The sequence below is a fragment of the Triticum dicoccoides genome, chromosome 4A (assembly GCF_002162155.2).
Source record: "Triticum dicoccoides isolate Atlit2015 ecotype Zavitan chromosome 4A, WEW_v2.0, whole genome shotgun sequence".
Classification (NCBI taxonomy): Eukaryota; Viridiplantae; Streptophyta; class Magnoliopsida; order Poales; family Poaceae; genus Triticum; species Triticum dicoccoides.
Genome location: NC_041386.1, coordinates 588,193,985 through 588,208,122, shown reverse-complemented (window position 1 = coordinate 588,208,122; position 14,138 = coordinate 588,193,985). Strand labels below are relative to the sequence as shown.

Sequence of the window (14,138 nt, the reverse complement as noted above, 5' to 3'; positions counted from 1 at the left end):
CGCCGCGGGATGGCCTTCTGCCGACCGACGGCGCGTGGAGGGGCCGGTGAGGAGATGACGGATCTCCGCCGGATTACCGACGACGACATTCATCTTCGTGGCGAGGCTCCGCTCGGTTCCAGCCATCCGCGAGATCGGGACGTCATGGCTTCCAGTGAAAATCACGCATGACTGCGGTCATGACGGACGATGGCGGTGTCTCGGTTGTCGTTCCCTTCTCGAGGCATTGTCGTTGTAGGTCAGGTCAATCTGATCGGGAAGTTCCGGGGAAACCCAGATCTGGGTCTACCGGATCGGACGATGACGGTGTTTTCGATGTCGTTTTCCCTCCTGGGGGCATCGTTTTGGAGCAAGGGCTGGCTGGAGGGGACAAGAGGAGGAGCGGCGTGGCATCTGACACGACAACGGCGGGTCTCAACGGCATGGAGCGGCGGGGTCTCGCTGGTGGGCGTGTGATGATGGACGAGCACAGGATGGTGGCGTTGTCGCGCGTCGTGGTGGCGTCGACGACAGCTAGACCAAGCAAGGTAGATGCAACAGTACATCACTAAAGATTAATTGGTGGCAGGTGGCTGCGGCGGCCTCATACCCGTCAGGCGTCCTGGTTGAGGAGTGCGCCGGACTGGTGGGAGCCCCATACCCGGCAGGCGTCCTGGTTGGGACCTCAGGTCTTAGATGTTTAGGTTTGGCTGCGAGGTCTGTTTGGCATTAGGCCCAGACTATCAGCGCCCCTTCATCAACTGGATAGGAGTAGCGACATATGTTGCTTAGACGGTGGCTTTAGTCTTACCGGTGAATAATTAATAAAGTGGCCGCATGCATCGCCCAGATGCAGAGGCCGGGGGTCCTCCTTCTTTTTTAAAAAATGCTCTTAATATGAGTTAATTGCAAAAACCCACCACATTCCGGGCTTCGTTTGCGGAAAAATACCTGGTCCCTAATTATTTGCAAAAGTCACCACGTATCTAGTAAACTTTTTACAAATTGCATTGATCAGGTGATTTAGGCTGATTGATCACTTTCTGATAAATGGGGCTGGATTGTAAGGAGATGATTTGGTAAAAAATTTGGCATACACCTCCCTGGATTTCAGAAAGACACCCTTATTCAAAAAATGAAAAAGCAATCAGCTTTTGTAAAAAATTAGAGACCAGGTAGTTTTTCATAAACGAAGCCCGAAATGTGTGGTTTTCTGCTTTTAACTCCTCTTAATAGAAAAAAAATCAGCTTTGAATCCTTCTAGCAGGAAGGGATGACGTTTCCCACAATCGGGTCAATACTAATGGTTAAGATGATCTTCTCTTAGGTTTTGGCAACATGGTGATCATGAGCAAGCTCGACCCCACTCATGGAAGTATAGAGTCTGTAGACCATTCTGATGGTCTAAAGGAGGGGACACAAAACACCAAATTTTGAACCCGGGAACAGAGCGACTCTAGCACAGTCATCAAAAAGGCAGCCTACATAATGTCATGGAATGCACTCCATCACACTCTCTTTGTTCGGAAATACTTGTCGGAAAAATAGATATATCTAGACGTTTAGTTCTAGATACATTTATTTTTATTCATTTATGTTACAAGTAATTATAGACGGAGGGAGCATTTTCAAGGCTCCTAGGGCTATGTGCAAAGCCAGATTCGCCAAACACAACTTTCATAGCAGTATTTGTTTTACACATGAGACCCACCTATTGTTGGCTTACTATTTATTCGAGGAGCTCGCCGCGCAGAGGACCTCTGCAGCACCCAACACCGAGGAGCTCAAATGTCACGCCTTCGCCTACGTGGATGGACAATGAGTCGCCTGGCTCTGAAGATCCAAGTGAGGGCCAGCTGAAATCTCTCCCTCTGTTCTCCGAGCCTCTCACCAACCCCCTGTCGTATCTGGATGATCTATCAATCCTAGATTTGGGCTATGCCGGCGAAGAGGGGTCAGTGCGGGGGCGGCGGTTAGGGCTCTGGGACAAGGGGGGTGGAGGGGAAGCGGAAGGGAGGTGGAAGATGAGTTGCGCGCGAGCTAAAACTTCCTTCGTGCCACGGGTTTCCTAGATGGAGTGGGCTCCAAAGTGACCTTCGAGGCAACAAATATGCAGTCTGGGAGGCTAGATACGGAGAGCGCTTCAAAAATTGTTATGGCATGGCATGGGATGGTGACACTGCTAGAGTTGCTCTCAGCAATATCAGTGCTTTGACCAATTAAATAACAATGGACATTTCCTCAAAAAGAAAAATAAATAATGGACATGGTTTAGAGATTGCCATCAATGCATGTCGCCTCAAATAAAAAAAAAATAGAATTCAACTATTTGTTCCATGGACATTTGACGCAATGTAGTCTGGTACCTGATCTGAGTCGGTGTCCAAGTAAAGCTTCTTAACACTAGAAATCCGTCGGAAAGTGTTGATGAAGTTTGGGGTCCCGAATAGGGGATTAATGGAAATTTGTGCCACCTTCAGCAATGGGAGCTCCCCCACAATTCGGCATTCGTTGTCAAGGGACATGGTCAACCTGAGGAAACGGAGGTTGGGCGCCTGGATGGCACATGTTTCGATATCAGCCTCCTCGTCGCCGATCATGACATCATTCAACAAGAGCCTTGTGAGGTGCGGTGCCGAGGAGATTATGAGTTGGAGTTGCGCCGCGGCGCCATGGAAAGGGAGGACCACGTACTCGAGGCAAAGGGTGGAGAGGTTGGGGAAGCCTGCGAAGCCCTGAGGAGCGCGCAACAAGTGGCAATAGCCACAGAGCTGGAGGTGGGTGAGTGCGCTGCAGGAGTAAAGGGCCGGGCCGACCACAGGCGGGCGGGCCGAGTGGGCGGGCCAGGGCTCATCGAACTTGAGCTTGAGCTTCTCGACGCGCTTGTGCGCCAGGGCGAGGAGCCAGCGGGCGTGGCGGTGGGAGTGGCGCCTTTGGACATGGGCGGTGAAGCTGCGGATGGGTGCGGCCAGCGCCACAGGCTGCGGGCGGTGAATCTGTGGACGGGCGCGGCGCACGGCCACCGCAGGAAGCGTGGATCGCGTGCGGTGGAGGATCCTCGACTGAACCAGATGTCGAGGCCGGGGACAGATTCCCATCGACGGTGCCAAGCAGGGGAAAGACAGCAGGTGCCAACCAACTTCTCGAAGGGGAGCCGACGGAGGATGTCGTCGAGCATCTCAGGCGGAAGGGACATCAGGTAGTCCGGGCCGGGCGCCTCCTCCCCACGCCGTTGACTCGTGGAGGAACCCACGCCCCCCATCCTCTCCTTTGGGGATTTGTGGGCTGGTGTGGTGGGAGTGAGGGATGCTCCAGCCGCGTGCGCTTTTAATGCGTGTTGCCGCACACATCCATTTTTTTTACAATTAATGATGGTATTTCTACAAATATATTGAGACCTTGAGACATGAAAGTTAATTTTATCGATATCGAAAGGATATGTTGCTTATTATTAAGCTTGGTTGTTTCACGTTGTCAACAACACCAGATACATAATGATAGTATTCAGAAAGGTAAAGAAAAGACTTACAAAGCCTGCATTTGTGGGATAAATCCGTCCATCCGCCAACGATCATAATAATACCTCTCAAGGAGAAAAATGATTCTTTTTCTGCAATACCACACACAATTTCCGGGAAAGAGATCAATGCAAGTTTAGAGACAAAACTATGCAACAAAAATAAGATGAATAATTGTCCCGATTTATTACCTTTTTTACCGACTTCGCAATGCTACGTCCCTTGCCAGTTGTGGTGGGACCATGTTGCTCCCTTGTCTTCTCGCCCATACCTCTTCCATAGTCTTCCTCAACAACGGTGGCAGTGGCACACCTATGGTTTGCCGTAGGCCGCGAGAGCAAGGGGGTGGCGAGGGGAAGTTGAATGAAATAGCTGATGTCGAAAGCATTGCATATTTTGATCTTCAAAGTGGATACACAGGAGTATGCATGTAGTAAATGTTACTAAGTAATTTTATAGTTCGAAATTGTAATACGTAAGAAGCATGAGAACATGTATCAAATTGTGTGCATGATAACATTCAAATCATCCAAATGAAACGTTGATCGGCTGAAAGAGCCCACCAGCTGGAAGCAAGCAGATGGTGAGATGAGGCAGTGGTGGAGTATAATCCACAAACCTTGACCCTGATTGATGATCCACAGGGGAAATCCTGCTCGTGTGCAATGGAGTTTGGATCCAGGAAGGGATCCCTAGGCGCCGCCGGGGGAGATCTAACCGTCAATGTTTCATGTGGTGATTGAGCTGGTTGCTTGTCAATAATTTCACAATAACACGGGAACGGAGGGAGTAGAATATATTATACCTTCCATAGATGGTTTCCATGGAGAGAGCGGTTCCCACATATGCATGCGCTTTGATATAACTCTCAACATATAGTCATATTTTTGCAATTACACACAGAATTCAATAAATAAATAAATAACCGCATTGGCAGGTACAAGCGACGCATAATCAAGGCAACATTATGGGGGTCACAACATTCTCACCATTTCATTGTTGAAATATTGTCCCATCTTATAACAAATATTCACAGTTGTCCGGCAACAAGGGCAAAATACAACATCATGAGCCTTTGCAGTTATGAGAGCACGGCTTAACTTAGAAAACGTAAAACAAAGCGACGAGTGATGATCGCTCTATACAACGCATAAACAACAAGGCGATTTGTTTTTGCAAAACGAGAACCGTGTTACTTTTTACCAACATTTGAGATAGACAAGACCTGGCTAACAGCCCTGCTCATCGTTTTCGATTTGAGGGGCAGAAGCCGCTTACTGCTACTTGAGCTTGCATTGGGTCCATCCAATCTTTTCCGGTACTCTTTCTCAAGCTCCTCGAGACTACTGTTCACCTGCAAGTAAGATCAAGTGTACCTTGATTATCAGTATCAGTCTTGGACTGCAAATTTCAAGTCTCTGATCATCAGCAAACGCACAAACGTATTACTCTACCATATGCGATACAGCAGCCACGAACCACCAAATAATAGAAATGGGATAAATAATATCCCACAAGCAAGAACTCACAAAACCATAGACATACTAATATTGCCATCTCATTTGCTTCATAAAACAGTTGATTACCTTAAATGAGAAGGCAAGTGGAAATAATGTATCAGGATCAGTTGCCTCATCTGGAAAATATCTCAAGGAATGCAGAAGTTCCTCAAAAGGCAATTTGACCTGACAGAAAGGTAACTTTAGCAATTCTTTAAAATATGTCTTTCAAGCACAAGCAGCACAGCGCACCAAGAAACTTACCAGGTCATCATGGCAGTATCTCAATAGACCCAATCCAACTTGGAAAACAACCTTAATACCCTGTAAGTAGGATCGAGTCAATGATCAGCAAAAGCAAGTAAATCAGATACAGTCAGTTGTTTTAATACATGGATACACAAAATTGGTAGATATAGTCATATGAAAAAGCCATGCGCACTTATGAAATGGCAACACAAGCTCATGTGTCTTGCTATGGAAACTAGATGAGTAGGACCTCACAACCATGTGTTAGCTACATTAAACTGTTTGCAACATATAAACACTCTGCAAAATTACATACATAATCCCTAGAAATAGAATGCTTCTCTATGGCTGTTCAAAAATTGATTCTGTCTGGTTCCTAAATTCACACTGCACTCCATCTGAAAATTAACATTTAAGGTGCATACAGTCACTGAAAGGAACCAAAGCCCAAAAGAACTCCAATATTGATACTATTCATCTATACATGTACATCATACTCCACAATTGCTGCATGTTATATTTGGCGAAACTAGAAGTAATAATGGCTATAGAGGTCCAGATATAAGGAGCAATTGTATAGAGTATACCACTACATATACTGCCCTTAATAAAGTTCTTCTGAAGAAAGTCCTAAAAAAAGTAATGCTGATGTAAAACTTGTAATCATACCATATATGAAGCAACATGTTTGAAAACTCGGTAAAACACAACTCAAAATTCAAGCTCAGGTAAACACGAAACATAAACCACAGGATGGGCAAGATTCTTACCTCATAAAGGAAGACATCCCAAACTCTAAGAGTCATATGGAATGGGAAGGAATACGAGAAAACAGTGATAAACCATTGGCTTGCATACATGCTTGGATTTATCATTTCTTCAATAAAATGCTGTCCCAACTTTGGCATGTGCTCTTGAACTAATTTCTCAAATTGAAACAGATATTGTTGCACAAGCGGCAAACCGGCCTGTTGTAGGAATGTAAAGAGTAAGATTTGTTAAATAGTACTCCCTCCGTAAACTAATATAAGAGCGTTTAGAATACTAAAGTAGTGATCTAAACGCTCTTATATTAGTTTACGGAGGGAGTAATTCAGAATATGCAGATTTTTTCTAGAAAATATCACTTTAGTGTTGCATGTGTTCCAAAGCTAAGTGCTCAAACTAAAGATAACTGCTGCTGAACAAGTGGAAAATTCTGGTTTAATAGTTATAATATCAAACTGAGAAGAACAAATTATAGTAGAAGCTGATGATAAGCATGACACAAATACTCTGGAATTATTGAACCAAAAATCTGAAAGAAAAAGTTCTCATTCATCACTCTGAAGTTCAGGTTTCATAAAGTGATTTGAGTTATCTGCTCACTGGAAAACAAAAATCACCAAAGTTCAATCACCTGGTACAAGCCTTCCATTGGAGTATGGACGGCTCCTTTCAGCAAAGCTACTATTAACCAAAATGCATCCTCCTCGCTCATATAAAGAAGCAGCAGCCCAGCTATAAATCCCATTCCCTGCATCAAGACCACGCAAAAGTAACAGCATGTTAATCCAGGGAATATGTACAACCCTACATAATACGTTGACAGGCTGAACACAAACCTGCACATATCCAACATCCCTGTCATAAACAGAGTATGCTTTTAAAACGTTGTATAGAGATCTTTGACCTGGGCCATGTCTCTGTTGGAAGAAAATATGAGAAGGAAATGTACGCGATATATCACGAATAATTTCCAATTCTGATGTTGATGTCTCGTATATGACCAAAGTCTGCCCAAAGGAAACATAGGTTATATTAAAAAACCAGTCAAGTCTGAAATAAGGGCAATAGAGGGACGTGCGGGAAGTGCAGCAAATTATGAGTATGATCTACGCTGAGTAATTTCCTTATAAAATAATCTACAAAGCTTAAATATCCTGTTTTCCTCCAACACAAGTAAATTATGATGAAAGCAGCACAATATATAAGGTAGGGCGAAGGAATTCTATGATGTTCCCCTTCAGATCACTACTAGATTAAGAAGAATAAATATTTTTGTTATCGGTCATCACTATAAGAGAACCCCAACAAGGCCACAGAAATGCATAATAATTCAAACATAAGGATGGTTATGAGTACCTCATAAACCCCAGGATTCATTAGCAAGAGGTCCCTGCTGCCTGAAATCAACTGCCAAACAAGTCCTCTGAGACAATCAGGAATTCCTTTCCTTATTCTTCTCTTAACCACATGAGGATTCCTTCTAACATAATGCTTCCAGTCACTACCACCAGTACCTATCATCTTCCTCCACTTTCTTATCCTCCTTTCCTCTCTACAATAAACCAAATTTTTTTAGCCCGCGAAACAAATTGCTTAGAGAAAAGAAGATTTAGATAAGTAAACTAGCATGATACATGTGACAACATGGTGCCAGAGTAACATAGTCATAAACAAGATACTCCCTCCCTCTGTTCCAAAATACTTGTCGTGGTTTTAATTCATATTGACTAAAACCATGACCACGGAGACTGTAAGTACAACAAACAGGAGACCCCTGATCATACCTTCCACGCTCATGTGTGGGTCTGCTTTTCAGAACCCCCTCAGGGGAGTTGCTTTGTTCTGTTTTTATAAAGCCAAATCTGTCCACAGGCCGAGAAGGAGCTGGTCCAGGTTCTACGTCATCGGCATCTTTCTTCTTATCCATCTTATTGATTACTCGAGGATACCTTCACTACATTGCAAGAAATATACCAGGTCATTAATTTTCACATCGAGAATATCAAATGCTCAGCCAAACAGTAGATGTATGAAGGTTATTGAGCCATCCTACTAACGCAGTCTGAACAAAAATCAAGCTATACTAGCAAACAATAGTTTAAGCACAAGCAATATCTCTCCACCCGGTAGGCGTTGGGCATGGATGGGGTCAGTTGAGAACCCTCAGAAGCTCGAGAACAAACTTGCTGACATCAACGGGTAGTATTAAATACAATGCACATCCTATGAATGGAAAATGGGGTCAACCGAGATCGATCAAACAAACAAACGAACAAAGGATTGCATTAGCAGACACCACATCCATCCGCCACCTTATTGCTCACAGATACAGAATGCTGCAGACGAATCTGTCCAGGCAGGCCAGGGGAATTCCTTACCTTCGGATTCGCGCAGATCACGCGAATCTGGAATCGGGCGACGGCAATGAACCCTGCGCTGGCGGCGCTGCCGGCCGTTCTTGCCCGGGCGCCGGGGCCGGCCGGCGGGGAATCGGGGGGAGGGCGAGGGCGAAGCCGGGAACCCCCTGGCTGCGGAGGGAGGGCGGCTGCTGGTCCGGAGGAGGGGGTGGACGGCGCGGCGCGGGGACGGGGGCAGCTGTGGAGGGGACGGCGCCGAGGAGGAAGAAGAAGAGGCAGCAGATTAGATTAGCGCGTTGTTCGGGTCAAGATCTGATCACATCCGACGCGCACGGTTTGGCTGGGTCGCACGAACCACCCGTCGCCTGCGCGCTCACAAAAGGTAAAAAAAAAAAACGATTTCTTTCGATCTTCAGGGCGTGCAGACCGCACATGCACGCACGAGCCTGCCCATGGGAAAGGATGGCGCGCACAAAAAGGTTAGGCATAGCGATGGCGATGTTTTTCAAGGGGATTCATCAAAAAGTTAAAATGGTTAGGTTTAAAATTAACAAGATTTCATAGTATGCACATCTTCTTTTAACTTACAATTGGCGTTTTCGTGACAATGTTTCTCGGATAGATTTGGCTATTAAGATTTGATCGGGAATCCCCCAGGGATCCCGGCCCATTCCCCGGGTGGAAAGCCCGCGGTGAAGATTTGACCCGGGCCAGGTGTCTCGACATTTGGACGCCCGAAGCCACGAGTATTTTTCGGCGAAGAATCCTCCGTCTTGCTCGCTCGTCTCTGACCTCCAGACGCCAGGCCGCCGCCTCCCTACACTGTCACCCCGTGATGTTCCAAGACTATATGTTGCCTGTCCTTTCCTCCTCAGTCTCCACCTACAGCTTGTACTCACGCCTTCGCCCTCGTCCTCACCGGCGGCGATCGCAGATGTACCATCGAGTTCTGCGTCTTGCCCACTAGGTGGCGCCACAAGGGAGGCTGCCGGCGATGATGACTACTGCTGGTGATGGCCATGAAGACGGGGGATGCATGTTAGTTCGGGAGATGATTTGCCAGGGAGTCCCAGAACTCTACTCACGAGGATGTCCTCTGACTTGCAAGTAGGAGAATTTCCACGGGATTTTAGATTTGCCATGATTAATCCACCCTGGTCATCTTTTTCCTGGAAATTTCCATCCTCACAACCAAACAAGGCCTAAGTCTGGATTGGCCTCACGGAGAAGTCTAACTTCACCAACCCTAATACTCTTGTGAGAACCAAAGCTATGCGAAGATGCGCAGTGGCATTCTAGGATAAGGATGGGATGCATCCCGGTATAAAAGTGTATCAGCGTGTTCGAATTAGTGATGAGTTGATGACACATGCAAATGTTCAGACGATAGACACTGTATATGATATGATGCGCTTAGACTTCGGTTCGACAAAGGAACCCACATACCCAACTCTTCTTGTTTTAGGGATTTTTTTTGTTTTCGAAGATTAGTAAAATAGGAGGATGGAATAGCATCTTTGAGTGAGTTAGGCATAGTGAGGGCGGTGTTTTCTTTCCATTGATGTTCTCGAGTTGATGTTGTACTCTTTCATCTCCTCTGTAGAGCTTGACACGTTGCCCATTTTAGGAGACCCCTTTACGAAATCGCAGTTGAGTTGGTGAGCGCACCATAAGTAGGCTCATTCGCGAGGAGGCCATGACTATAAAATGGCACCCTTTATACATTAAATGTTTTCTTATTTTCTGTCCTTCCCGAATCATGACATCTTCACTGACTCCGATCAATGCGCAACATTGTACCACCTACTCTTCTCAATCTACCACCTATCTCTCCCCCTTCTTAATTATTTCCATCCCCATTATATATACTTGAAAGTGTGAAATAAAAGAAAAGGGGGTAGAAACGGCCAAAGGCAAGGGTGAGTGAAAAATACTACCAGCGTTGGAGTGTCCATTGTTTCTTCACATTTTCACTTTCCCGGTTTCTATGTCCATGAGCATGGGAGGCATCGGGAGAAAGTAATACAGCACAACCCTAAGACACCTCGACCATGGTCAGCCGCTCGAGGGAAGCACACAGGAAGTAGTGGACAAAGCTCTTCTGTTGGGGAACGTAGTAATTTCAAAATTTTCCTACGCACACACAAGATCATGGTGATGCATAGCAACGAGAGGGGAGAGTGTTGTCCACGTACCCTCGTAGACCGAAAGCGGAAGTGAGGGAGTCCTGGATTAGGGGGGTCTCCGGACAGCCGGACTATCTCCATTAGCCGGACTGTTAGACTATGAAGATACAAGATTGAAGACTTCGTCTCGTGTCCGGGTGGGACTCTACTTGGCGTGGAAGGCAAGCTAGGCAATACGGATATGGATATCTCCTCCTTTGTAACCGACCTTGTGTAACCCTAACCCTCTCCGGTGTCTATATAAACCGAAGGGTTTTAGTCTGTAGGACAACAACCACAACATACAATCATACCATAGGCTAGCTTCTAGGGTTTAGCCTATCTGATCTCGTGGTAGATCTACTCTTGTACTACCCATATCATCAATATTAATCCAGCAGGACGTAGGGCTTTTCCTCCATCAAGAGGGCCCGAACCTGGGTAAAACATTGTGTCCCCTGCCTCCTGTTACCATCCGGCCTAGACGCACAGTTCGGGACCCCCTACCCGAGATCAGCCGGTTTTGACACCGACATTGGTGCTTTCATTGAGAGTTCCTCTGTGTCGTCGTCGTTAGGCTCGATGGCTCCTCTGATCATCAACAACGATGCAGTCCAGGGTGAGATTTTTCTCCCCGGACAGATCTTCGTATTCGGCGGCTTTGCACTGCGAGCTAATTCGCTTGGCCATCTGGAGCAGATTGAAAGCTACGCCCCTAGCCATCAGGTCAGATTTGGAAGTTTGAACTACACGGCCGACATCCGCGGAGACTTGATCTTCGACGGATTCGAGCCGCAGCCGGGCGCGCCGCACTGTCATGATGGGTATGACCTAGCTCTGCCGCCGAACAGTACCCCAGAGGCCGCGCCCGCATCAGCTCCGACCCTTAACTCGGAGCCAACTGCGCCAATCAAGGACGGGTGGCTAGACACCGCCTCAGGGGCTGCAGTCTCAACGGCGATCAAGCCAAACACCAGACTAATCCTCTACGAAGCCCGTGACTCCAAGGTGCCGGACTCTTTTCCGGACTCCGAACCGTCCGCGCCCCTGCCAATCGAATCCGATTGGGCGCCGATCATGGAATTCACCGCCGCGGATATCTTTCAGCACTCGCCCTTCGGCGACATTCTGAATTCACTAAGGTCTCTCTCTTTGTCAGGAGAGCCTGGCCGGACTATGGCCAACAGGATTGGGATGCGGACGACGAAGAAATTCGACGCCCACCCACCACCCACTTCGTAGCCACTGTCGATGATTTAACCGACATGCTCGACTTCGACTCCGAAGACATCGACGGTATGGACGATGATGTAGGAGACGAACATGAACTAGCACCTATAGGGCACTGGAAAGCCACCTCGTCATATGACATATACATGGTGGATACACCCAAAGAAGGCAATGGCGATGAGATAACGGAGGATGACCCCTCCAAGAAGCAACCCAAGCGTCGACATCAGCGGCGCCGCTCTAAGTCCCGCCAAAGCAAAAGTGGTGATACCGGCACAGGAGATAATAACACTCCAGATAGTGCCGAAGACAACAACAATCCCCTCCAACAAGATTTAGAGCAGGAGGATGGAGAAGCCAGCCCTCCTGAGAGAGCGGCAGACGGAGAGAAGGAAGATGATAATTACATGCCCCCCTCCGAAGACGAGGCAAGCCTCGACGACGATGAATTCGCCGTACCAGAGGATCCCGTCGAACAAGAGCGCTTCAAGCACCGGCTTATGGCCACGGCAAATAGCCTCAAGAAAAAGCAGCAGCAGTTTCAAGCTGATCAAGATCTGCTAGCTGACAGATGGACTGAAGTCCTCGCGGCCGAGGAATATAAACTCGAGCGCCCCTCCAAGAATTACCCAAAGTGCAGGTTACTGCCCCGACTGGAGGAGGAAGCGTATGATACGGCTGATCGGCCACCTCGTGGCCGCGATAGAGAGGCATTCCAGCCAAAAACTCAGCCTCCACCCCGATGCCATTCACATAAAAAGGCCTGGGGAGATACGCCAGACCTGCGGGACATATTGGAGGACAAAGCAAAGCATGCAAGATCGATCTATGGATCACGAAGGCGCACCACTCTGCGAGACGATAAACGTCATGCCGGATACAGTAAAAGCAAATCCGGCCAGGCCGAACACAGCGGGCAAGACCCATTCGAGCTGTGTCGTGATATAGCCCAATACAGAGGCGCCGCACACCCTTTATGCTTCACAGACGAAGTAATGGATCATCAATTCCCAGAAGGTTTCAAACCCGTAAATATTGAATCATACGACGGCACAACAGATCCCGCAGTATGGATCGAGGATTTCCTCCTCCACATGCACATGGCCCGCGGTGATGACTTACACGCCATCAAATACCTCCCACTAAAGCTCAAAGGACCAGCACGACATTGGCTTAACAGCTTGCCAGCGGACTCCATTAGTTGTTGGGAAGATCTGGAAGCCGCATTCCTCGACAACTTTCAAGGCACTTATGTGCGACCACCAGACGCCAATGACTTGAGCCACATAATTCAGCAGCCAGAAGAGTCGGCCAGGCAATTCTGAACTCGGTTCCTTACAAAGAAAAATCAAATCGTCGACTGTCCGGATGCAGAGACCTTAGCGGCTTTCAAACACAACATCCGAGACGAGTGGCTAGCCCGGCACCTTGGTCAGGAAAAGCCGAAATCTATGGCAGCTCTCACGACGCTCATGACCCGCTTTTGTGCGGGAGAACACAGCTGGCTGGCTCGCAGTAATAACATATCAAAAAACCATGGTACCTCGGATACCAAGGACGGCAATAGCAGGTCACGTCGCAACAAACATAAGTGCCGCATTAACAGCGAAAATACCAAGGATACGACAGTCAATGCCAGATTCAAAGGCTCTAAACCCGGTCAGCGGAAAAAGCCATTCAAACAAAGTACGCCGGGTCCATCCAGCTTGGACCGTATACTCGATCGCTCGTGTCAAATACATGGCACCCCAGACAAGGCAGCCAATCACACCAACAGGGATTGTTGGGTGTTCAAGCAGGCCGGCAAGTTGCTTGCCGAAAACAAAGACAAGGGGCCGCATAGCAACGACGAGGGGGAATCACGGCAGCCACACACTGGAGGACAAAAGAGGTTTCCCCCACAAGTGCGGACGGTGAACATGATATACGCAACCCACATCCCCAAGAGGGAGCAGAAGCGTGCGCTCAGGGACGTATATGCGTTGGAGCCGGTCGCCCCAAAGTTCAACCCTTGGTCCTCCTATCCGATCACCTTCGATCGCAGGGACCACCCCACTAGTATCCGTCATGGCAGATTTGTTGGAAATATGCCCTAGAGGCAATAATAAAATGGTTATTATTATATTTCTTTATTCATGATAATTGTCTATTGTTCATGCTATAATTGTGTTATCCGGAAATCGTAATACATGTGTGAATACATAGACCACAACACGTCCCTAGTGAGCCTCTAGTTGACTAGCTCGTTGATCAAAAGATAGTCATGGTTTCCTGACTATGGACATTGGATGTCATTGATAACGGGATCACATCATTAGGAGAATGATGTGATGGACAAGACCCAATCCTAAGCATAGCTTAAAGATCGTGTAG

General features: G+C 47.3%; 2 protein-coding genes across 2 annotated transcripts in view; one reads left to right on the top strand and one right to left on the bottom strand.

Moving 5' to 3' along the window:
* Nucleotides 1-4,465: 4,465 nt before the first annotated feature.
* LOC119287027 (EVI5-like protein) lies at nt 4,466-8,659 on the bottom strand. The gene is made up of 9 exons (XM_037566506.1): nt 8,392-8,659; nt 7,798-7,967; nt 7,370-7,565; nt 6,850-7,020; nt 6,645-6,761; nt 6,016-6,213; nt 5,261-5,320; nt 5,084-5,182; nt 4,466-4,851 (listed from the first exon to the last, which is right to left on the bottom strand). Exons 2-9 carry the CDS (start codon nt 7,938-7,940, stop codon nt 4,690-4,692), a joined length of 1,146 nt encoding a protein of 381 aa, XP_037422403.1. The 5' UTR covers nt 7,941-7,967; nt 8,392-8,659; the 3' UTR covers nt 4,466-4,689.
* Nucleotides 8,157-14,138, top strand: part of LOC119283712 (vegetative cell wall protein gp1-like) — a 42,327-nt gene continuing 36,345 nt past the window's right edge. The window contains exons 1-2 of the mRNA XM_037563143.1: nt 8,157-8,212; nt 8,340-8,752. Of these exons, the coding sequence (XP_037419040.1) occupies nt 8,157-8,212; nt 8,340-8,752 (469 nt within the window). The remainder of the gene's footprint in view (nt 8,213-8,339; nt 8,753-14,138) is intronic.